Source organism: Drosophila montana, unplaced genomic scaffold, assembly GCF_035044405.1.
Source record: "Drosophila montana isolate Dmon_TW-CO22-7 unplaced genomic scaffold, ASM3504440v1 contig_3848_1, whole genome shotgun sequence".
Lineage (NCBI taxonomy): Eukaryota > Metazoa > Arthropoda > Insecta > Diptera > Drosophilidae > Drosophila > Drosophila montana.
Window position 1 is genome coordinate 4,098,370 of NW_026998720.1, and position 24,053 is coordinate 4,122,422.

The 24,053-nt window shown below is 40.1% G+C and overlaps 5 protein-coding genes and 1 non-coding gene across 8 annotated transcripts; 3 read left to right on the top strand and 3 right to left on the bottom strand.

Moving 5' to 3' along the window:
- Nucleotides 1-10,745: 10,745 nt before the first annotated feature.
- On the bottom strand, nt 10,746-16,337 carry Elp6 (Elongator complex protein 6). Of its 2 annotated transcripts, none has more exons than XM_064696499.1 (2): nt 16,179-16,337; nt 10,746-11,593 (listed from the first exon to the last, which is right to left on the bottom strand). In XM_064696499.1, the coding sequence occupies exon 2, from the start codon at nt 11,562-11,564 to the stop codon at nt 10,809-10,811; it is 756 nt and encodes a 251-aa protein (XP_064552569.1). In that variant the 5' UTR covers nt 11,565-11,593; nt 16,179-16,337; the 3' UTR covers nt 10,746-10,808. The 2 variants fall into 2 exon arrangements, with proteins under 2 accessions (XP_064552569.1, XP_064552570.1); XM_064696500.1 differs by lacking the exon at nt 16,179-16,337 and adding an exon at nt 13,472-13,627.
- TRNAI-AAU (transfer RNA isoleucine (anticodon AAU)) lies at nt 11,965-12,038 on the bottom strand. Its single transcript has one exon. It is a non-coding gene; the product is annotated as a tRNA-Ile (tRNA).
- Dic1 (Dicarboxylate carrier 1) lies at nt 13,791-17,847 on the top strand. Of its 2 annotated transcripts, none has more exons than XM_064696497.1 (3): nt 13,791-13,943; nt 16,700-17,122; nt 17,184-17,847. In XM_064696497.1, exons 2-3 carry the CDS (start codon nt 16,722-16,724, stop codon nt 17,683-17,685), a joined length of 903 nt encoding a protein of 300 aa, XP_064552567.1. In that variant the 5' UTR covers nt 13,791-13,943; nt 16,700-16,721; the 3' UTR covers nt 17,686-17,847. The 2 variants fall into 2 exon arrangements, with proteins under 2 accessions (XP_064552567.1, XP_064552568.1); XM_064696498.1 differs by lacking the exon at nt 13,791-13,943 and adding an exon at nt 16,502-16,630.
- Nucleotides 17,848-17,995: 148 nt separating this feature from the next.
- CheA87a (Chemosensory protein A 87a) lies at nt 17,996-20,099 on the top strand. Its single transcript, XM_064696501.1, has 2 exons — nt 17,996-18,245; nt 19,712-20,099. The coding sequence occupies exons 1-2, from the start codon at nt 18,024-18,026 to the stop codon at nt 20,027-20,029; spliced, it is 540 nt and encodes a 179-aa protein (XP_064552571.1). The 5' UTR covers nt 17,996-18,023; the 3' UTR covers nt 20,030-20,099.
- Lip3 (Lipase 3) lies at nt 20,032-21,452 on the bottom strand. The gene is made up of 3 exons (XM_064696495.1): nt 21,308-21,452; nt 20,533-21,252; nt 20,032-20,465 (listed from the first exon to the last, which is right to left on the bottom strand). Exons 1-3 carry the CDS (start codon nt 21,389-21,391, stop codon nt 20,085-20,087), a joined length of 1,185 nt encoding a protein of 394 aa, XP_064552565.1. The 5' UTR covers nt 21,392-21,452; the 3' UTR covers nt 20,032-20,084.
- A 2,072-nt stretch (nt 21,453-23,524) lies between these two features.
- Nucleotides 23,525-24,017, top strand: LOC135438716 (uncharacterized). Its single transcript, XM_064697137.1, has 2 exons — nt 23,525-23,657; nt 23,728-24,017. Exons 1-2 carry the CDS (start codon nt 23,563-23,565, stop codon nt 23,942-23,944), a joined length of 312 nt encoding a protein of 103 aa, XP_064553207.1. The 5' UTR covers nt 23,525-23,562; the 3' UTR covers nt 23,945-24,017.
- The last annotated feature ends 36 nt before the right edge of the window (nt 24,018-24,053 follow it).

The window sequence follows — 24,053 nt, forward strand, 5'->3', positions numbered from 1 at the left end:
TATTGGATTAAACGCCTACCTCCTGCAGCTCGCGCTGTCAGCGCAGGTATTCTTGAGACTTCCCCGAATACAACACTATCGCAACTTGCAACAGCCGCTGACGCCGTAATGGATACACTAAGTTATACTTCATGTGATAACGTCGCAGTGCTTTCCCGTAACAACACTGCAACTGAGCATCAAATGGACAACCGCATCAGTACGATAGAAAAACGTCTGGATGCCCAGGACATAATGTTTCAAAACATCAATACAAAACTTGGTCAGCTGCTCAACAGCAATAAAAACGACGGAAATCGACGCACTCGCAGTCGCAATCGATCACAAACCAACCGCAGCAATGCACCGAACGCACAGGCCGATTCAAACCAAAATTGCTGGTATCATAACAAGTATGGCTGCAGTGCCCAACACTGCATTGCACCATGTTCCTTTAATCGAAAAAACACCAACAACCAAAAAAACTAGCAAACACCGTCGAAGAAAATAAAATTGGCCACTTCGACGGCCAATCTGTTCATGCCATAAAAAAGTTTTCCAAGCTTAGTATAAACGTTCACAGTATAACAACCTCTAATCGACTATTTATTCCAGATACAAAGTCTGGTAAAAAGTTCCTTATCGACACTGGCGCTGATGTGTCAGTCATACCTTCTGCAGCCATAAACCGACGTTTCTTAGCCACCAGCGAAAACCCTCTTTTTGCTGCTAACGGCACTACCATTAAAACATATGGCTCAACCCGTCTCACTCTCGATCTTGGGTTACGTCGTCCATACACATGGAATTTTATCATTGCTGACACAAAATTTCCAATCATTAGATCAGATTTCCTACAGCACTATAACCTTCTTGTCAATATCAAAGATGGTAAATTAATCGACGCTCAAACTTTGATAGCACGTCAAGGTGTCTGCAGTCTTCGATCTATAACAACGTTAAAAACGTTTAACGCATCCTGTGAGTTCGCCCGGCTGCTGGAGGAATTCAAGGACATCACACAACTCAATGCCTTATCACCGAAGCACACAACATCTAGTGTAACTCACTGCATTGAGACAAAAGGCCCACCAACATTCGCAAGACCTCGTCGACTCACTCCGGACAAATTTAGGGCTGCCAAAATGGAATTCGAGTTCTTGCAAGCCAACAGGCGAATGGCGGCCATGTGGTGATTACCGCGCCCTCAACGCACAAACTGTTCCGGATAGGTATCCACTTTCACACATACAAGACTGTACACATATAAAATATTCTCAAAAATTGATCTTAACCGTGCATATCACCAGATCCCCATCGAACCAGGCGACATCCCAAAGACTGCAATAACCACACCATTTGGATTATTTGAGTTTACACACATGACATTTGGATTGTGCAACGCTGCACAAACCTTCCAAAGGTACATGCATTCCGCACTGAGGGATTTAGACTTTGTTTTCGTCTATATAGATGATATCGCCGTTGCATCAGACAATATGGAGCAACACCAAATCCATCTTCGGCAAGTTTTTGAACGACTTCGACGTTTTCATCTCAAAATCAACACTAGCAAATGTCGTTTCGGTCAAACATCAATCGAGTTTCTTGGGCATTTGATCGATCATAGTGGCATCAAACCATTACCAGACAAAGTGAAAACCATCATCGAATTTCCCTTGCCCACAGTCGCAAAAGAACTGAAACGTTTTTTGGCAATGATTAACTTTTATCGAAGATTCCTGCCAAAAGCAATCACGCATCAAGCACCACTGGTACAATTAATACCGGGTAACAAAAAAAACGACTCAACTCCAATAACTTGGACATGTGACACGCTGAAACATTTTGAGGAATGCAAGCGTTCTCTAGCTGCAGCAACACTTTTGGTACATCCTGCTCCAGATGCTCAGTTATCGCTCAGCACGGACGCAAGCGATACAGCCGTTGGCGCTGTACTGCATCAAATCGTCAACAATGAACCTCAGCCAATGGGATTTTTCAGCGTTAAACTTACTGACGCACAACGCAAGTACAGCACTTATGATCGAGAGCTTCTTGCAATTTACCTTAGTATCAAGCATTTCCGCTACATGCTCGAAGGAAAAATTTTTGATGTCCACACTGACCATAAACCATTGGTATACGCTTTTACGCAAAAATCTGAAAAAGCTTCTCCACGGCAGCTTCGACAGCTAGATTTTATCGGACAGTTCACGACATCTATTCTACACATTGCAGGTGTCGATAACATTACTGCTGATACACTCTCTCGCATCGAAACCATTGAAGCCAACATCATCGACTACAATAAGATTGCTGTTGCACAAGCAAGTTGTCCAGAGCTAAAAAAGCTACTTAATGACAACACAACTTCACTTCAAATCAAATCTATCAACTTACCGCAATCAAGTACTCCAATCTTATGCGATTTTTCTACTTCTACAGTGCGACCATTCATACCGCAGCCACATCGAAAAAATATTATCAGCAAGATACATGGCATTGCCCATGGAGGAGTTGGTTCAACAATTAAACTCATCAAACAGCGCTTCGTTTGGCCTTGTATGCATAAAGATATAGCTCACTTCGTCAAACACTGCATCCCTTGCCAAAAATCTAAAGTCACACGTCACGTTCATTCACCGCTCCAACAATACACTCTGCCTTCACGCAGATTTGAACACATCAATGTAGACCTCATTGGACCACTTCCTCAATCTGGTCAATTTAGATATTGTCTCACGATTATCGATCGCTATACCAGATGGCCAGATGCAGTCGCCATCGAGGATATCCAAGCTGAAACAGTAGCCGCAGCACTCATCAATACATGGATTTCTCGCTTTGGAGTTCCAGCACGCATTACCACGGACCAAGGCAGACAATTTGAATCCAGGTTATTTAACGAGCTATCGCGCCTCCTCGGCATTGACCATTTACGAACAACCGCCTACCATCCACAGGCAAACGGAATCATCGAACGTTGGCACCGCACGATTAAGGCAGCTATAATGTGTCACAACAGGATCGGCTGGCCATCCAAACTGCCAATGATTCTCCTCGGCCTACGCTCAGCATATAAGCCCGACATCCAAACAACAGCAGCACAGCTTGTTTACGGTACAACTCTTCGTCTTCCTGGAGAATTTTTCAATAACTCCAGTCAATTTCAACCACAAACTGATTTCGCCAAGGATCTAACAGAGATGATGCGCGAAATCCGACCAATTCAAACATCCAACCACGACTCATCAAAGCCTTTCATCTTCAAGCAATTAGCTGATTCAACTCATGTTTTTCTGCGTAACGACACGGTACGTGGATCGCTTCAGACGCCCTACGACGGACCATTTGAAGTAAAATCAAAACATACCAAATATTTCAACATACTTATCAATGGTCACGATACCAAAGTATCAATTGATCGCCTCAAACCTGCTTTCATGGAAACACAGCAACAATCAACGACAACCAACGCAGAAACAACATCGCCATTAGGTCAACAACAGGTCGCATCCAAGGATACTCCCAACACACCTATACCGCTTCAACAATCTACAAGGCCTCGCCGCACAATTAGACTCCCCGTTCGTTTCACAACTTGAAGTCTAGAAGGGGGTACTGTGGCGATCTGGCAGCACAGGAACTGATACATTTTAAGTTTTTTCTCTTTGATAAGTTTGGTTACACTAACTTTGAATTTCACCATATTGCAAAAAAGCACGTACAACCTTTTTCTAGCTCGAGCTCTCTAACCTTCAGCTTATACGCATCTACATAAATATTAACTCTTTTTGGTATATAATAAATAAAGCACTATTGCTAAATCGAGATATTTTACTTGTGTTAACGGATGTAGAATTTGACTATTAAGTTCCATCCAAATAACCAAATACTTAAGAAACGAAACATTCTCATCAGAGAAAATTCAAACCTTTTTTGATAACTTATTGTTATTTACCAAACCGATAAATATCTATTTGCAAGCCCAAGTTTCAGATAAATATATCGAAAATTAAATACGCAAGAAGGTATGTTTTTTTTTGTAAGTGATAGACGTCTACAGGTTTTTATTCGATTCCACCAAATACTATTCCACTAAATATCGATTTGCAGTCCCAAGTTTCAGGAATATATCGGATATTAATGTAGCCAGAGGCACAACAGTTGGTATGTTTTTCTCAGAGTTGGACGCGTATAGAGACAGTCAGTAAGTTCCATTTCACCAAACCGAGTAATATCGCTTTACATTCCCAAGCTTAAGATGATTATATCAGATATTAAAGAAGACAGAGGCACAACATTTGGTATGTTTTATTCGGATGAACGCGTACATCGATAATCGGAAAGTCAGATGTACATCATGACTCATTCCATTCCGCCAAACCGATAAATATCGCTTTACATTCGCAAGCTTAAGATGAATATATCGGAGGGTAAAGGCGCCAAAGTCATCACATTTGATATATGTATGTTTTTTTTTCAGAGATGGAGCATACATGGACATTCAGAAAGTCAGACGGAGAACATAAAACATAAATATCGATTTGCAGTTCCAAGCTACAGATGCATACATTGAAGATTAAAGGAGCTAGAGGCACAGCATTTGGTATGCTTTTTAAAGAGATGGACGCGTACTCATTCCAATCCACCAAAGCAATAAATATCGATAAGCAGTCCCAATTTTTATATGCACACATCGAAGACTACAGAAACTTGAGGACAACAAGAACGAATTGTCATATTAAACCACAATATTGCATAGTACTTAAATTTATTTTTTCTTCTAAGTTTCCTAAATATGCCCTTTTTCAGGCATTTTCAATGGATACAGGGTATAGCAATACATGGCTGCTGACAGTAAAATTTACGTTGAGTTTATTGATATATGTGTGTGAGTGGGCGTTGCTTTGGCTGTCAGCCAGTGTTTACTTCTGGCCACATATGTTGATGTTGATGTCCTGTTGCCCTTTGCACCTCGACAGGCCCCTGCCATTACTCGCTTTTCGCACAACTTTCAATTTGCCGCCCACATTTCAGCGCCTCGAGCTGTGCGCAACATTTACTGAAATGCCAAAGTTTTTAGCAAAATTACAGCCATAAACTTGGCTAGCGGTGTCAGCAGAAGCCAAATTAGCAGCTCGCTAAGTTGCAGAATTTTAGAGAAATAGGAGCGAGAGTGAAAGAGAGAGAGAGTTGGAGAGAGGGAGAGAGAGAGGAATGTCAATCTGAGCTCTACACAAGCGTAATTAAACGCATTTGTTGGCGCACAATTTGCACTGGGCCATTGGGGCAAACCCAAATGCAAATCCTTGGGTCAGCCATAACAATTCCGAGGAGGCAATCCAAACGCCTACCGAGCACCAAAAACTCGACACAACTTTTTAGTTATTTTCTGTGGCAGCTCGAGCCGCCACAAGCCAGGCAAGACAACCAACGGCTTGGCAGCGCAATTTAAGTAGAGCAACTTTCGGCAGCTAAAGTACTCGCAATTGCAATTAGGATTCAAATAAACTCTTTCGAGCTATCAAATTTCTACATTTTTCTCCTTTTAATTGCGAGCGCTTTATACTTATCTTGACGCCCACAATTGTATTCAAATAAAGTTTATAGTTTTTACAAAAGAGAAAAAATAAAAAAAAAAACCTTGTGCAAATCCAATCTGGAGCATCATTATGCTGAGAAGTGGTTGATTTTTGTTATTTATGGTTTGATTTTGTACAAAATATTTGAAGCCCTTAGCAAACAAATAAGCAAACCAAAAATTCTCATCTATTTTGGTTTGAATTTGTAGCCCTAACAAAGTTCAAGTTCTCAGAGTCAAAGAATATGATGTTAATTACGTTCTTCTCTTAAAATGAAAATAAAATTTGCCTAAATTACAGTTGTGAAATAAATATTATTGACATGGATAAATATAATTTATACCTCCAATGTAAATTGGAGCTTAAATAGAATTCATCCAGAACACTAATAACATAACTTTAGACTTTAGGCGCAATCTTGACGAAGTGCTCCATAACCAGAGTGTTTTATTTTATTACCCTTAATTAATCTTCTGAACACCTTCTTGATTGAAGCACACACACGCCCAGGTTGTTGCAACTGTGCCACCAATTGCTGCCACGTACGGTCGATATTGCGCCGCGCAAACAACAGGTATTACACACAGTGCAGTCAGACATTTCAGTGAGTGGATGCGGATGCTAATACAATAACTGGGGCGAGTATCAGTAACAGTAAATTCTATTCATAATATTCCAAACACATGCGGCACGTGTTGTTGCCATAGATTTGTCCTTGCCACTTGCCGTTTACTTTATGTGTGGCAACAATAATCAGACGGGAACGACGACGACGAGAAGCACAACAAAGCATCTACGCATCCGTACGACACTTGGGGCAAGCAATAAAAAGTATTCTGACAAATAAAGCAAATCGGGGGCATTTGCAGCATTTTAATGCAATTTGCTGCAAACGAGCGACAACAACATAAACGCGGCCATATTGTATTTCTTAGCACTTGCCAAAGGATATTACAAACTCATCACGATATGTGCAGAGGGACAGCTCCTAAGATATATGTTATATGCCCGATCCAACGATTAGTTGCGAGTTCTTGCCTGATAATCTATTTGGTTTTCTCAGATTAAATAGGCTTCAAATCAACTTACAACAAAATCTTATCAATATATAGTAGACAGCTAAAATATGGACTAAAGGACGTGGAGTTAGATTTTATATAAAAAACATCATTTTTGTTTTTCTCAATATATCTTAGGCACTAATATCTCTATTCACATGGCTCTCAAGGAAGAAAATAATCGTCCCTCAGTTCGCGAGAGCACTTGATCTTTGACATGCCAAATATAGCTGTTCAAACATGTTCTTCATTTGATGTCTTGAATTACGTGCCACTTTTGTCTATGGATATCGAAAAGCAAATTATGTCACAAACCTGGACAAGCGTTATGAGCTGAGTGGGCAGCATACACAGCTCAGGCTCAGGCTCAGGCGCGCGTGTGCCATATCCTGAAAGATTGAGGGGCCATTATGTGGAAATTTCATTACACCGGCATGCGTAGGTGCCAAACAGGAGCAGCACTTAACGTGAACTCGTTCGCCTGTCAGCCGAAACATGGCCCCGTTGCGACAGTTAACCAAAGCCGCGACTCCGCTGACAAAATTGTAAAGCACTTTGGGCCAAAAACTCGAGACCAAATCGAGTCGAAGAGAAAAAATGCTTATGATAGAAAAGTGCCGTTCAAGGTTGTCGCATCTGAATTGGAAAGCCATAAACTGCGAGGCGTTCGGGCGTCAAATGTTGCGTATACGTAACGTAATCAATTTAAATGTTTTTTCTCTTCTGCTTGGTTTATCAGCTGTGGCTCGTGCGATTACCAAATTGCAAAGCTCATACGAATTTCGAGTGTATCCAGAGAGAACTTAATTAGCAAAAAAAAAAATGTTCAAACCAGCAAATTCAATTTTAATTTGCCCGCGGAAAGTATTTGCGCAATGCTGTACAGCAGTGTGTGGCAAAATGTTAAATTCGTCGAGAAAACAGTTTCCTTAATTGTCCGGAACCGCAAAAAAAAAGAAAAGAAATGTGAAGATAAAAGCACGACACAACCAAATGCTCATTGGCTGCACTCAAATGTGACGAGCACTGCGTTGATATGACAATTGCACAAGTTTTCTTTTTCGTTTTCCAACTTTTATCTAACTCTATTTCTCACGGTCATTTGGGCTCTGCTTTGTCGAAACTCAAATGTTCATGTTTAATTTCTCAATTTTCACTTTTGCCTGTGCTCAGTTCTGTGTCGAATTCAATTAAACAATAAAATGCCAACTGGGCAAATGTACTTCCATCAAGCAATTTGGCCATCTGGCTGCGACTACCCCAAATGCATTAGCATTTTGGAGGAGTCTAAGCGAACCGACATTTTCGTCTTTAATCTTATCTCTGCTTCTGTTTAAATATTTCTTTATTTTTTCAATCAACACACTTTTCATAAGAATTCCACTTTATGCTAGTCTTTTCCACTTGTCATCCGTTGCTTTATTCATATTCTATTTTGCGGGCCCGCATTTGCGCAAAGTTCATTTCCTTTTAAATATAAAATGTCATGCTTTAGGCTTGAATTGCTTATGATGCCGAAAACGAAGCTTTAAAGCATTATCTTGCCCGTTGGCTTGAGCTAGTGAATTTAACAAGTCGAGTCTGTCTGACTATAAGATAGCCTCTGCAACACACATTTGCACCTTATTTTGTGCATACCCTAAAACACTTTCAGCTTGGTTTCACCTTGGCAAGGCTTTGCACTTTAGCAAAAACAAATTTTTAAATAATTTCTCAGTTTGACTCGAGGTTTAAAGATGACATTCAACACCTCTCCGAGCTTCTTTTTAGCTAGACCCCACAGGATATAAAAATTTCATATTCAAAAAACTTCTCTGTTTGTTGTGCGATTTAAATAAAGTTTTCAGAGCTTGAAGATAACATGAATACTTTATCTCTGACCCTTATAAATATGCTGATCTGTGTATGTCTTTTCGCTGCAAATGCCTTCCCCTGCCTGTTTCATGCCTATGTTTAACTTCATTATACCCAGTTTTGAGCAGTTTTCAATAGGCATTTAAAGGCAGGCACTTTAAAAGTCTACGCACGTACAACAGATATAGGGACCTGTGCATTTACATAAATACTCTCCAGCTCTTAAAGCGACATAAGGCCCATAAAGCAAATGAAGGGTAAACTTTAGACTCATGTGCTTGTGCCACGTAGTGCTGTTCATTTAATAATTTCGCCAACTCTTCTAGTCCTTCGTGTTGTTTTCATTACTTTAATATAATTTGAAATCCTTTTAAGCTGCAGCACTTCGAGCGGCAAATCAAATAAATAAACGCTGGCTGTAAGGAGCTAATGCAAAAACCTTTTAGCTGAACAGACTTTAAAGCGCAAATCGCGGCAGTTAAATAAATATTACGCATACGCCATGTTGCTGCGCCCGCAGAGAAATTATGAGTATGTGCGCCAAACAAGGGCGACACAATGGCGATATAAATCGACAGATGCGATGGAGTGGGAGGAGACTATCAACTGGCAGGCAGCGGAATAAAATCTTTAAAAAAAAGGCTGCTGTCTATGTGTGTGTGCATTTTTTTAAGAGCTGCGCAGCAAAATCTATTCAGCCTGGTCCATACTAATATGCCGTTATTATCAGTGATGAAAGGGTAGCCAGGCGAGTCGGTCTTATGGGGGCCAGCGCACATTTTTCGAGCCCATAGCTGAAAATAAATTATGGCTCGTTTTTTTTCTGCATGATGATGCCATTGTCACAGTCTGTATGAGTGTGTGTGTGTGTGTGTGTGTGTGTTTGTGTGGTGCATGTGATTGGGCGTAAATATTTTTCAGCTCGATGTATGCAACGAAATTGGCCGCACGCACATTAAATTGTCCACAACGCTGTCATTAACTTGGCTAGCCAGCCCACACAAATTGCTAAGCCTGCCGGCTACTGTTGGGCCCAATTTTTTGGCCTAATCAAAGGGATATTTTCTTGTGCTTTATCTGCGAGCAGGAGTTTATTACCATTACATAAACAAAAGTTGTTATTGGCTTTTGAAGTTGCTGAGAGACACACACATATATACATATATATATATATATGTATGTATTAGTCCATCTTCCGTTTGGTTAGCAGTCCACGTTTCCTTTTAAAAGGGGAAAATATTCTCACTTTAAGCATCCTTTTTGATCACGCACAAATAGTTTGCGGTTTACGTGTCCTTTGACTTTCAATTTAAACACTTAGCGAACGGTTGCGCAAAAGCCAACCATCTATGCAATTAATTAAGGCGTTTCCAGAGTTGCCAGATCCAGCTTGCTTGCCTTGCCTATCACTGACAGGGCGACATTGCCAGAAACTTCGTTAGCTGTTAGCGGTAAAAACAAAAAATGGTCCGAATTAAAAATGTTAAAAAATACAAAACGAAGCACTTTATGCATGGATCATTTAAGACGTTGAAAAAGGTTTGAATTACAAAAAAGTTTCGACTGCGTAAAAATGCTGATGCTGTGAATATTGAAAATTATCGTTATTCACAGAGCAGACACAACTTCATCAGTTTGTGGGGGCGTTTTGCTTAAATTCAATATTCTGTTTGCTTTCGATACACTGGTTACAAAGCGGAACAGAGTATATTAGCTGTTAAGTACGTTTGTCTATGTTCTTTTCGACAACTTGACTTTCACACAAATGATCACGTCCGAATTACAAAAAAACTGAAAAAAAAACCTCCCAAAGTCACAGTTTGAGAACCACCCTCTTCGATTTACAGTTTTGTTGTCACTCCGAAAACTCTTATTACTGAGAACAGAGTATTGCGCAGTCGTTGGCGTCCGTTTGCAACGCTTTCACTTGTTTCTCTTTCGCCTAAGTTTTAACATTGTCCCTTATCTTTGGTGACCGCTGCGTCCACAGGATATTTGAGCTCCGCCTTGGTTTACATTGCCGAAGCGCCGTAAAGTCATGACCAGACATGAATTCATCATTATGCGTCCGTCATTGGTGCTGGACTCCAGCTGGCGTGACGTCAACAGATGCCAAAGCAAAGAAGACAACGCAATTAGAATGTACGAGAAAATAACAAACAGCAGATGTTATTGGCACATGACATTCGATAGACGTTGACAAGCCAAACGGACAAGGATCGTGTGCAAGGAGCAACAGATTTCACAAGTACACCAAGACGATGGGTTTAGGTATATCAAAATGGCTTTAATAAATTCCATACAAAAGTGTAGCAATGCGAATTTTAACTTAAACTTTGACGCCGATTTCGCCTGGATTGAAGATCTTGACATTGCGATCGTTGACCTTGTAGAGCACCTCCTTGCGGGACTGCTCGCACGCATAGCTTCCCTCGTCCAGGACACGCTCAATTAGTAGCCTGCCATCGACCTCGCGGAAGACGCCGCTCTTGAGCCGCAGCACCTGGATGCGCACATGTCCCAATTTGGCCACATTATTGTCCGTCAGCTGATGAATGTCGCTGTTGCTCAGCTTGGTGATGACCGTCAGATTCTCATGCTCCTTGGCCAGGTCGGCCAGATCCAGGCAGAACTGTTGCACCTGCTGCTTACTGGCGCCCAAATTGAATAATATTGACAGATTGTCAATCAATATGGTGTAGCTGCTGCGATTGGGAAAGTTGTTGGCCAGTTGGTTGCGTATATCCTTCACCAGCTGCTCGGTAAGCGTTAGACCATCCGGGGAGCGCAGCCACTTGGAGCTGAGGCCGTGTCGCGCCATATCGCTGAGCACATCGATGACATTGAGCGTCTTGTCCAGAAAGATATTCGTATTGTAGCCGAGCCGCATGCCCGCATTGAAATAATGCTGATAATGATGCTGCAGACAGACGAGCAGCGTGCCCGCGTTAGAGATGCGCAAGCGTTGGCCCAATATGCAGCTAATCAGGAAGCTGCCATCCACGTTGGACTCCTCGCTGATGTGCACGAAACCGGGCAACTTCTGTTCATTCAACCCGCACGCGAGCAGCACTGAGGCAGCCATAATTCAGACAAATCGTGCGTTGTTTGGAGCTGTAATTGCAAAACAACAAAAGAACAACTCAAGTGAATATGTTTGGACAATTTGTAAATGGCATAAAATGTATTCAATTAATTAGCAGGGTCATATTTGGCGACGGGTCACGTGCCACGTGCCCCATGTTTGGGGCTACACAATTTGACCAGCGGCGGCGGCGGCGGCGACTTTCAGACTTTCTTTTTAATTTATTTACTCGGGCAAACATTTTCATTTTGTCACTTCATCATGGCTGTCAGCAGCACACGTAGCCAATAACCCGGCAATCAATGAAAATAAAGCACTCCAAGTAATTTATTAAATGTTGATATAAGAGAAAAATGAATATAAAATTACAAAAAAAATAAAGAAAAATAAAAAAGTGTCTTGGCCCATGAGGGGATCGAACCCGCGACCTTCGCGTTATTAGCACGACGCTCTAACCAACTGAGCTAATGGGCCATTGAACGATGCGCCGCCAAAAGCCCAGTTATACTGTGAACCACTCTAAAGCACCGTTGAATAAAAGCTTTTGCTAAAGCTTGCACGCGTTTTGTCTGCCTTTAATGCATGCGTAAATATTTTGAGCAAACTTTAATTCGGTAAATAAAATATTTGAATAGAACAGCTAAAAAGCTGTTAAAACGTGTTTCCGCCATTTTTTCAGCATGCAAATAATAAAATCGTTTTAAAAAAATATTGCATTTGCTTTTCGAATTATCTAGACTGATATTTCCCATTTCCAATCTCTGCCTTGGCAACACGTTGTGCCCAATGCAATCGCTTGCTTGTTTATCGAGCTCGAAACGCTGAAAACTTTTGTGTATTTTGTGCTGCAAATTAATTGCAAATAAACGTTCTAACTGAACCTTGACTCACAATACGAATTGCTGCTTAATGGAAATATGCCGTTTAAATTACAAGCATAATTAGTAAAAGCTATGAACGCATTAAATTGAAATGAATTGTTCATGTACATATATATATATATATATATATTTATAGTGGCGCCTAACAGCTGATCAATAATATTTTGTGTTTATTCTTGGCCTCCACATGGCCGATCGACGTTGATATTTTATTTCTTACATAAAGGGCATTTCAAATACATAATTTCAATAAGCCCAGCAAAAAATAAGGATGATGCGCGACTTAGGAATACCCTGCAGGCATGGTGGCGTTACTTAATTCGCGTGTGCATAAGGTAGTACTAAAATTTGTTAATATATAGAAAGTATATAAGCACACATATGTGAGATCTGGTTGCTTCCGCTCCTCTATATGTGTTAATATATACTAAACAAATTAGCATCATTTTAATTGCTTTCTGGTATTACGAAACACAAAATACAAAATACGAAATAAAGTTGACCTCCATTTCATCCTCAGATGAACTATTGAAAACGAACACACCTGTTATACTAATGCTCATCTGTTTCAATGCGCATCTATTATTATTTTTAAAAATAAAAACAAGACCAATTTTATCCATTTATTCTAATTTCTATTAGTTTTAATTTGCAGCTACCGTACATACAATATTCATACCGATTTGATTACATTCAGACACAGGGTATTAGAAACAAAAAAACTTAGGAGCGATAATGAGCGGTCAGCCGATGAACGATTTGGACGACGACATGAAAACTTTTAACACACATACAAACGAATGTATACAAATGTATGAAACTACTGTTTACACAAAATGTAGGCAAACTTTGTCGGGCGTAGAGCAAATTCTACCGTTCACTGCGCTTACATTGCATATAATGTACACTAACATTTACTGTATCACTGTACAATTGTGGATGGAAACTCACACATACACACAAACTAACAAAGTGCGAGCAAGCGAAGGTTATGACAAAAAAATAAATAAATAAAAAAGCTCTCACCAATTTATGTTTAACGCACGCAGCACTCTCTTTCGCTCTCCCAATTCTTACGCTCTCACCCTATAGCTGGGTGGATTTGAATTTGATTGTGGCTGCCGGAGCGTCTGACAACTGACTAACTTAAGCCGAACCCGCCACACTTCTGGAAACATTTCCAAAGTGCCCGCCTTGACCGCGCTGTCACTTAAACGGCGATAAAACAAATCCAAAGCCAAACAATTTAACGACTGAGACAGAGATAGAGAGAAAAAGAGAGAGTGGCATAGTTTTGGACCGCCGACGCCGGCTAACGCTGGCCGAAGCTTTGTCTGACGTTCAGTCCACACACTGCTGACAGCTACGATCAGTACGTATTCAGTGCTCAAGCGACGACGACGTCGTGTGGTGCGCGCCTCCAGCAGACGAGAGAGTAGGAAAAGCTGGGCAAAGAACGATTCATATTATCCAGACCAGTTTTTCGCCGTCAATTGTGGTAATGAAGCGCTGAAGTTCTTGCTCTCGCGCGTGGTGTCTGTTCGTGTGTGTGCTTTTGTGTGTGTGTGTGTGTGTGTATATCGGTGTTGCCAAAAATATAGAACTTGTTAAAACATTTTATAACGGTAAACAACACGCGCCACAACATTTATTTCTCAATTTCAAGGAAAACTTTCAATTGGGTGAATCGTCAATTCGATATCAAATGCAGCAATTGCCGTGATTTACAGTAAATTACAATTTACACACATACATATATGTACACACCTGCATATATGCATGTATGTAATTAAATTAAGCTTGTGTGCGCGGCAAACATGACTTACCAATATTTATACAGACATCATTTTGATAGCAACAGTGAGAGAAATAATGGAACTATCACGCAACGTTTCGTGATCTACGGCTACGGAAAAATGTGATAATCAGCTGTTCCATAGCAGTAGACATATATGCATGTACGCACATACATACATATGTACATGAGTATTTTCTAGTGGGGGCGCGGCAGCTTTAGCACTTTATATAAATCTATAAGCATGTTTTTCTTATTGGATCATGTGATATTTGCTGTTTTTTAGATACGTTTTAATTACTTGACCTTTGCTCATGGAACATTCAGTTATATGGTCCGATAAAAACAAAAAACAAGCAAAATTAAGCGAATAAAAGTTGGTTCTTGTTTCTATCGACTTATCAATACCCTAAAACTGTTATCTGTTGCATGTTGTAAATTCTCAAAAAAATATTTACTTGTAATAAGCAAACAATTTTCTAAAAAATATTTATTTGCAACAGCTTTCGGGCATTTGTAAAAAAGATAATTTTTTAATTTCTAACCATATAAGCCCCGGTTATCAGAAGCATATTCGAAACAAGAGATAAAATATATTGTTTTAACCAAAATCCATTAGTATTTGGGCCAAACAGCAGAGACATCGTGTGATTTATAGACCAATTGGTGCACGTGGCGTGGTTCACACGAAATGTCTTTATATTAAATAAACGACAACATCAGAAACACGAATTATAGCTACATATTTTTTTGCGATTTGCTTTTATGAAATTTGTTATCACTAGGCAAGCGGGCAACAAATTGAAAGTCGATTAGCTCAAGCCCGAACCGGCACATAGGGTCACATTTTGTTTTATGACTAAACACAAAATAATGTTAGCTAATAGGTTGTCTAGAGATAAAAGGCAGCTAATAAACTAAATATGTAACTACTTTAATACTACATCAAAGAAGGTTCTGAGTCGAAAAAATTAGAATTTCCAATTGGGTCTACGATAACAGAACACGCAAGTGAATCGAAATCCAATAAAATTGGATACAGTAGTCTCTCGCAAATTAGAATTTACAGAATTTAGTATTGACTCGTGATTGGAATCGACACTTTTAACACTTAAAATGTGAATTTTTTGTTTTTAAACTGGCTTTAAAACTAGAATGTGTTAATCTCCAAGCATTTGGCACATATAAATCATTTAATTAATTAATTAAATTTTTTTAATTTGAATTTTCCAACTTAATAAAATCGAATCATCAAATATAAAACATCACAAATATGCTATAAGTAAATAAATTAATATAATACTATTAATTTATCAGATCTGGCAAGCCCTTAGAAACGGTTCCGTATAAATATTAATATTTAGATATTTTGCTGCAAGCATTTATTTTAATATTTTGCACAGAAATCAAGAAGTGCAAGAAAATATTCACAAATTATAGTCAGAACCGAAAGGTTCTTATTTGCGAGCGACCACTGTACTTACATCAATAGGGTGGCATGTCTATGTGTGCAAAAACGGATATGATTAAAAAAAAGTACATATGCATCTAAACAAAATCTCGAATGAATATTCACGTTCACACACAAATACATTGTTCTCACCTAAAATCCAGGTGTGCAAATTGCTTATCATAAAAATACAAAAAATGAAATCACGCAACTCTCTAAGTCGAAATAAAAACAAACAAATATGCATACATACATACATATGCATATGTGTGTATTTTGGTTGGCTTCGACCACGTGTAGCTCAATGTCAATGCCGAAATAAAAAGCCGCACATAATGCAGCCGCTCGCAGTAACATGAGACGCATGCAAAATTAACAAATTGCTCGGCAACTTTATAGCAGAGGCTGACGCGTCCTAATGCACGCTAAGTGCTTAACAAGTAAACAGTAAATAAATAAATAAATAAATATTTATGCAATGTACTCACAAATTGAATGACACATATACTACCACCGCTCAGTGTTATGGATTTCCTGGCGGCTTTCGACAAAAATACTTTGTAATTTTACACAAAACAACTAGCGAACACAAACGAACTCTGAATGGCTACATTTGGCAGTCAGCTGTGCGAGCAGTGCTGCCACTTGGCAGCGGCTATTGTGACTAGTCATCTTACGTTTCTAGTTGATGTGGCAAGGCTTACAGCAGTGTTGAGCAGTGCCTGTTATCAAAGGCGCGGGTAACAACGCAAGCTGTGCTGCTAGTCGTCAACGTCATGGCTCAGCTGTTGTTAACTTTTATTATCCTTAGCTTTTCATAAATTCAGGCGTAACCACGATGATGTAACCTTTCGGCCACTGCATCGTGCAAAAATGTTGCGCGAACGGATTATTTAAATGAAGAAGTATCATTTTTTGATAACCGGAGTATAGAAAAATTGTGCGACATTTCTACAAAAAAATTAACAAAACGATTATGGTTGCTTATATTTTATCTTTTGGTTTACAGTCGGGTCAATAAGCTTCACAAAATGACCACCGCCGAGAAACACGCACGTTGGTACTTCGGTGGCATTGCCAGCGTCGGCGCGGCATGTACAACACATCCTTTGGACTTGCTGAAGGTTACACTACAAACACAACAGGGCAAATTGTCTATAATAAAGCTGGTGCAAAAAGTCATACGGGAGCAGGGCGTGCTGGCATTCTACAATGGTCTATCCGCCTCGATATTACGCCAGCTTACCTATTCAACGACGAGATTTGGCGCATACGAGTTGGGCAAAGATTATATCAACACGGACACGTTTGGCGGCAAAATAGCATTGGCCGGACTATCCGGTATGATTGGTGGTATCTTTGGCACTCCCGCCGATATGATAAACGTGCGCATGCAAAACGATGTCAAGCTGCCCCCGGAGCTGCGAAGAAAGTAAGAGATAACAAAGATCCTGTCTTGCTACAATCTTATAATTCTTTCTGTGTGCCAACAGCTACCGCTGCGGATCGGATGGCATTGTTAAGGTGTACCGAACGGAAGGCTTTAGGAAACTTTTCGCTGGCGGCAGCACAGCAACGCTTCGCGGCATTTTCATGACCATCGGCCAGATTGCATTTTATGATCAGATTAAGTCATCTCTGCTGGCGACGCCCTATTTCCACGACAATCTGATCACACACTTCACGGCCTCACTGATGGCTGGCACAATTGCCACAACGCTAACACAGCCCATGGATGTGCTGAAGACGCGTTCGATGAACGCCAAGCCGGGCGAGTACAAGGGCCTATGGGATATTGTGCTCCACACCGCCAAATTGGGCCCACTTGGCTTCTTCAAGGGCTATGTGCCGGCATTTGTGCGACTTGGGCCGCAAACGATACTGACATTTATGTTCCTAGAGCAGCTGCGATTAAATTTTGGCTACGAGAAGAAAAGCACAATACGTCCAGTCAGTAGTGCTAACATTCCAGCTGCAACTCGTCCAACAATGTGAAGCGAGCACGACGTAGTTTTAGACAATGCTAATTTAAAAATTTGCTGCTGTGGCGATTTTACTAAAATTCACATATCTCATATTTTTTAAATGTGAGGGGTTATCTAAATTTTGATCGTATTATGAACAAAATTAAAAGTTGTTTTGCCTGTGTGGAAAATACTCCGCAACAGATTAATTTAAAAAAAATGTTTCTAGTTTTAACACCACAAAAACATGTCCCAGCTTCCGTTTCCTGTTTGGATAACATCGGCTAACGTGGCGAATGCGCAATATTCGTGCATTTATCACATATAAACCCAATGAGCTAAGCGATTGCCAAATCATTTTCCATTGCAATGTCGGCGTATTCTGTGCATCTGGGCCTTCTGCTCCTCACCAGCTTTGTCCTGGTTCGTGCTGAAAGCAATCGCATTGTCAAGCTGCGCAAATTTAAAAAGGTTCACGAGGACGAAAACTCTTTCCAAAGCAGCGTGGAGCTCGGGGAACCCGATGATGAGGGCCACATTAAGCTAAGTGGCGAGATAGCAACCCAAGTGACCCTCGATAACGATTGGAAGGTAAGTCAAATATATTTATAAGAGGCGGCTTTAGCCGGCTTTGCCCGGATCCTTTTTCTATAAGCGAAAAACGAGTGGAAAAACTTGACCACATTGCCCTAAATTGTATTTTATCCGTTTGAAATTAGATTATCCATACATCTTTGGATTTAATATATAAAAATCGAATCCAAAAAATGTTGAACATATTTTCCGAATGTGTGATTACATTTTTAAAAATCGATCTGGAAACCGATTGATTGGAAACTTTAATTTTTCTTCTTGATATACATTTTTACACCGATCTGGGAAATCGGATGAAAATGAAAATGTTTTGATCAACAATTCTGCGCAATGATCAAAATTTTATTAAAATCGTACATATTTTTTAATGTCCTGTTTATTTATTTATTAAAGTATTTCTCAAAAAGCTTAAAACAAGTCTAAAAATAAATTTTCGCATATATGGAAATTATTGAATGTGATAAAATTAAATGCTCTCCGACAATTATTCACACTTGCCGGAGGAATTTCCCGATTTATTGTGGACACAAAACAAAAGTGAACTTCTGCATAATAACCATTATTTTGCCTGGTCCACGTTTCTTTTCTCGAATTTCAAAAATTATTTTCCACCAATTTGCTGCACGTGGAACATTTAAATCTACTCCTACCTTTTACATAAATTATTGAATCCCATTCAGTACCAAAAGTTGGAATCAACATTTTTCGCCCAATTTTGCCCGGTTGTGCGAAGCCTGCAGACGAAAAACAAACATTCGTTCATGCAAACTTTGACCTGCACTTTCCATCCACGTGAAAAGATGATCTTTCACTGATATCTTTGAAAATGATATCGTTTCCCGCCAATTTTCCACAGTTGCGAGTGGAATAAAAATCGGAAAAAACATATAAATCGAGTCCTTATCTAGAATTTTGAAAATACGTTTGAAGGCGATCGGATAAAATTTGAAACACTGCAACAGTACCTTTGATGTCCATTTTCCATACAGGAACATGAATTTCCCAAAAAGTGTAAATCGCGTTTCAAATGAATTTTCACAAAGATCTTTGCAAATGGGCCGAAATTTCGCCCATACAACCGGACGCCCACTCTTTATATTACATTGGCGTGGAATTTGCGAAAAGCGTGAAACATACTAACTCACTCATTGCTCAGTTATTTCCATCAAGGAGTTGTGATTTTTGAAAAAGAGCGTGAAACACGTCTTAAATGAAAAGATCCTTTGAAAGTTAGTTTGTTTGCTTAATAGAATGGTAATAAAAATATATTTATGCGAAATTTTCCCCAATTTTCCATACTTGCGGGTGGAATTCTTCAAACACTCCGTCTTAGCTGCACATTAATCACACAGGGTAGCTAGAGTACAAATTTCTTCCTATCTCTTACGTCAGTCGGTCGAATCAAACATTCCTATATAGGTATATTATATGTCTTAAAACACAATTAACTATTGTTATCGTAGGTGAATATTACGCTTTATCGAAAGGCAAGCGAAGACGATAAGTATGGCACATTTATGGACTTGCCTGTCATTGGGTCTTGCGATCTGATGAGCACCTATTATAAGGACTTCTTCTATGAGAAGCTGAAGGACTACTCGAATGCGCCCCATCCCGACGACTGTCCCCTGGCGCCGCAAAAGTTTCATCTCAAGGATTACCCTATAAATTCCTCGCAATTGGGAAAATTTCTGCAAGCTGGCGACTATCGCGTTGTTGGCCAACTGGTCAAGGACGAGGAGCTCAAGCTAGAGTATCTGGCGGAATTTCAAGTGGAGTAAAATATGCTCAGTTGTTGCTCGAATTTATTGTGCAGGTCCAAAATAAATAAAGAGCTCATTCGTAGTTGGACATCTGGCTGAGGATCTCATCGTAAACGTATTTCTTGGCCTCGGTGCCCCAAATGAAATCCAAATGTGCCCATTTCTCGAACGGCACCAGATAGTCGAGTGCCATGTTGGGCAGGCTATCGCGCAGTTTCCGGACATCGCTCAGATCGCACATCCAGTCGTTGGCACCATAGTAGAGCAGGACAGGAGCCTTGGCGTTCTTTAGCTTGTACTCGGGGGGATAGTAGCTGCCGTACTCGTAGGGATTGCGAATGACGGAATAGTCGAACTTGCGGAACTTGCCGGAGTTGTGCTCCTGGCAGTAGTGCAGATTCTGATTAACCGAGGCGCCGGCCGGCGAAGTAGCCTTAATATGCTCCAGCAGATCCTACAGAAAATCAAACACTAGCATTTATAGGCATTCATCTAGTTATTGGAGGTGATGCATCACTTACATAGTCCAGTTGCTCGGAGTCGTAGCCGCCAATGAGGAAGATCTCGTTGGCGCACATCTCGGCATAGGGTGAGGTGGCCTGGCACATTTCGATGCCCATATCCTGCTTGAACTTGTTGCTGGGCATGAACTCCATGGAGCCGCAGAGCTCAACGATGGCATTGGGCACGCCCAATATCGGGGCAAAGGCACGGGTCAGAGGGCTCTTCATGTTGCCCATATAGGCGGCAGGTCCCAGCAGATGGGCGGACTTTATTTTGTCATTGTAGGCGGGCTTCTCGGACATCATGACCAGGTAGACAGTGGTGCCCTGAGAGTGTCCAACATATTGCACCTGCTTCTCGCCGGTCACATCGAGAGCGTAGTCAATCATGGCGGGCACATCGTAGATGCCAATCTCGTTCCAGCTGAAGTTCCAGAAGATTTGCCAGAATGTGGGCCAATATTTGTGCGCCTTCGAGTACGTATTGCCACGGGCATTGCCCATCCAGACATCGTAGCCGGCATCAGATAGAATGTAGGCCAGCGCCTTGCCCGGACCCATCAGGACCCAATCAGAGCTGGAACTCAACATGCCGTGCATGAGGAAGGCAACCGGTCGCTGGCCAGTGAAGCCCGTCTTCGGGGAGTAGGGTATGCGATGCATGGTTAAAATGTAGTTGTCCTCGGTGACAACCGTGTGCCGCTCCATGGGATAGCCATCGTCCTCAATGCGTTCGCCCTGCACACAATTTATGGCTGGAATTTACAGTTTTAACAGCTGACCAGAGACTTACGCAATCGGAGATGGGTCTTTGGCCAGCCAGGGCCAGGCCCAGGACGCCCAACAGCATGGACGCGCAGATGATGTACTTTCTCATGGTCTCTTCTTGATCTATGTATGAACTGCGAAGTCCATTGCCTTATATAGGGTATCTGTTATCGGCCATAGAATATCTGAGATAGTAGTCAGTGCTATCTATTGATAGTATTCCTTCCCAGGCATGGGTCTGAGTCAAAGAAGTGTGCACTTTGTTAACCCCCGCGAATTGTACGCTATGCGCAGCTGGGCCCTAATCAGTTTTTATTTTTGATTTTAGACACTTCTGTGTCTAATTTACAATGGCCCGATCCTACTGATACTTCAGCACATGTCTAACTTTATCGTCATTATTATTATTATTTTTTTTTTTTATATTTTATTTATTGTTTTTTTTGCAGAATTCTTTCTATCGTGCTTATATTATAGTCTGGTACTATAAATAAATAGCCAGATAAGTGCAATCTTACGATCGCAATAACCTTTGGTTAAATTAAAATCATGTTAGTTTTCATTGTTTTATTTATTTTTACTATTTTGAAGAAATATTTTTTTTGGGAAAATCATCATGGTGTACGCATTGATTTCTATTCCTACAGGTTATGGGTCTAATAAATCGATTCCCATAAACATAATCGATACACGTTTGCATTTAAAATATTATTTAATTCAATTAAAATCAAGAACTATTAAACCATTAAGCCCTGCAAATGTATGGAACTGGCAGAAAAGAGCATCTCCGTCTCCATAACGTATATATATTTCTTAATCAGCATCGATAGTAGAGTAGATCTAGCCAAGGATCTGTCCGTCTGTCCGTATAAATGCAAGTTCTGTGAACCTATAAAACTTTGGACTTAGGATATTCTAGTGCTCACGTAGTATTGTTTCCGATAATCGATAACTTGCCGCGTTTTCAAGCTATCGACTAAAATCGATTTCGAAATTCTCTTTTCTTGAGCAATTCTCTTGGGTTTTAAGAGCTAGAGTCATCAAATTTGACACGTAGCTTCTAGAATAGTACATGCAGATCAAGTATCATTCAGCTTATAGCTACCGAGTTCAAGTTCGACTCCGGCTGAGGGAACAGACTTTTTTATAAGCTATTTTTAATAATGCTTAAGGAATCAAGCGCTTAGCTCGAGCTGCATTTGGTGTTGCTTGAGTGAGGTTCAGGGCATACCCTAGTTGGGCACTCATGACTAGATCACTCTAACTTGTTTTGATTTGATTTGTTCTGAAGTAATATTCGGGATCCAAACATATGCATCTACAATACTTTTGCTAAGAGTCCCGATCAACTATTCCCATAATCTCAATCGTTTTGTCAAAATCATCAAACGTTTGCAGCCAAAATAATTTGTAATTCAAAATAATCAATATTATTTTATCTGTTCTGACTTGGAGCAAAATATTTTTGGGAATATCATCATGGATCTCTTCTTTGGGTCAACGCTTCACATAAACCTAATCGAGCCATGAAAATATGCATCTAAATTATTGTTTAATTACCTTAAAATCAAGTTTTATAATATATATTTCATCTGTTTTTATTTTCGGGAACATCAATTAAATATTCTATTGATTTCTATGCTTTCAGACCGTCTACTATCTATGTCAACGCTTCACATAAACATAATCGATATCTAAACATATTCATCTAAAATTAAAGCCATATATTGATTTATTCCTTTATATTATTATCTATTCTGCTATTTCGGGAACATGACCTGCTATTGATTTCTGTACCTTCAGATCGTCTGCTTTGGGTCCACGTCACAGGTCGTTTTACATAAACCTAATCGAGACAAACATATGCATCCACAATAATATTTAATTAAATTAATATCAAGACTGTTTCTCTTTTATTATTAAAAACATAATCGAGACATAAACATACGGATCCTGAGATATATTTCCTTTTTTATCTATGCTGTTATTTCGGGAACACAATGATTGACCTGTTATTGATTTTTTATATCCTCAGACCACCTGCTGCGGGTCTAGGTCAACGCTTCGCACATATCATCGAGACACGTATGCAACCGGAATATTATTATATTGATTTTCAGAGATTCCATATGTATATGTCACATATTTGACACGGATCCATGACGACGCGGCCACAACATTCAAAATTGTTCCTCAAGCAGACCGAAAATTAGACATATGACAATTTAATAGATACTGTTGCGTTGGCGTGAAAGGATTCAATTGGAATCGAACATCAAAATGAAGCATCAGCAAGTTGTTGTGGACTATTGGACCATGTTGAAGACGTCTGCACTCTGCATATTATTGGCCATAACGGGCTATATATTCCTCAGGTTAGCCAATTCCAATCATATATGGTAGTAAGACTTTTGGACTGAAAGACGAACATTTGAAATCTTTCAGAATGGTGCAAACGATATTTTGGCTGCCCAAGCGTTTCAAGCAGAACCAGGAGCGACTGGAAGCCATAGCCAAGCAATATGGCAAGGACATGGATCCGGAGGAGCGTGCCGAAATTGAAAAGATCTTCGACAGCAACGAGCCCCTAACAGAGGAGCAGATAAATAAGCTGCTGGATGGCTCGAGGCCCGCAGACGCAGAGCCCAAGAAGCAACAGTAGTTACTGACTATAAAGTTAGCACTAATACTAATAATAATTAAGTATATCATAAAAAAAGAGTTTGATTTGTTTTTAAACAATATACAGCACATATATATTATTAGAATGT

Coding starts and splice junctions, on each gene's coding strand:
- Elp6 (XM_064696499.1), bottom strand. CDS start 11,564: ATGGCTGCCTCAGTGCTGCTCGCGTGCGGGTTGAATGAACAGAAGTTG.
- Lip3 (XM_064696495.1), bottom strand. CDS start 21,391: ATGAGAAAGTACATCATCTGCGCGTCCATGCTGTTGGGCGTCCTGGGC. Junction 21,253..21,307: donor AAAGACCCATCTCCGATTGC/GTAAGTCTCTGG, acceptor AATTGTGTGCAG/GGCGAACGCATTGAGGACGA. Junction 20,466..20,532: donor ACTCCGAGCAACTGGACTAT/GTAAGTGATGCA, acceptor GATTTTCTGTAG/GATCTGCTGGAGCATATTAA.
- CheA87a (XM_064696501.1), top strand. CDS start 18,024: ATGTCGGCGTATTCTGTGCATCTGGGCCTTCTGCTCCTCACCAGCTTT. Junction 18,246..19,711: donor CCCTCGATAACGATTGGAAG/GTAAGTCAAATA, acceptor TTGTTATCGTAG/GTGAATATTACGCTTTATCG.
- Dic1 (XM_064696497.1), top strand. CDS start 16,722: ATGACCACCGCCGAGAAACACGCACGTTGGTACTTCGGTGGCATTGCC. Junction 17,123..17,183: donor CCCCCGGAGCTGCGAAGAAA/GTAAGAGATAAC, acceptor GTGTGCCAACAG/CTACCGCTGCGGATCGGATG.
- LOC135438716 (XM_064697137.1), top strand. CDS start 23,563: ATGAAGCATCAGCAAGTTGTTGTGGACTATTGGACCATGTTGAAGACG. Junction 23,658..23,727: donor ACGGGCTATATATTCCTCAG/GTTAGCCAATTC, acceptor GAAATCTTTCAG/AATGGTGCAAACGATATTTT.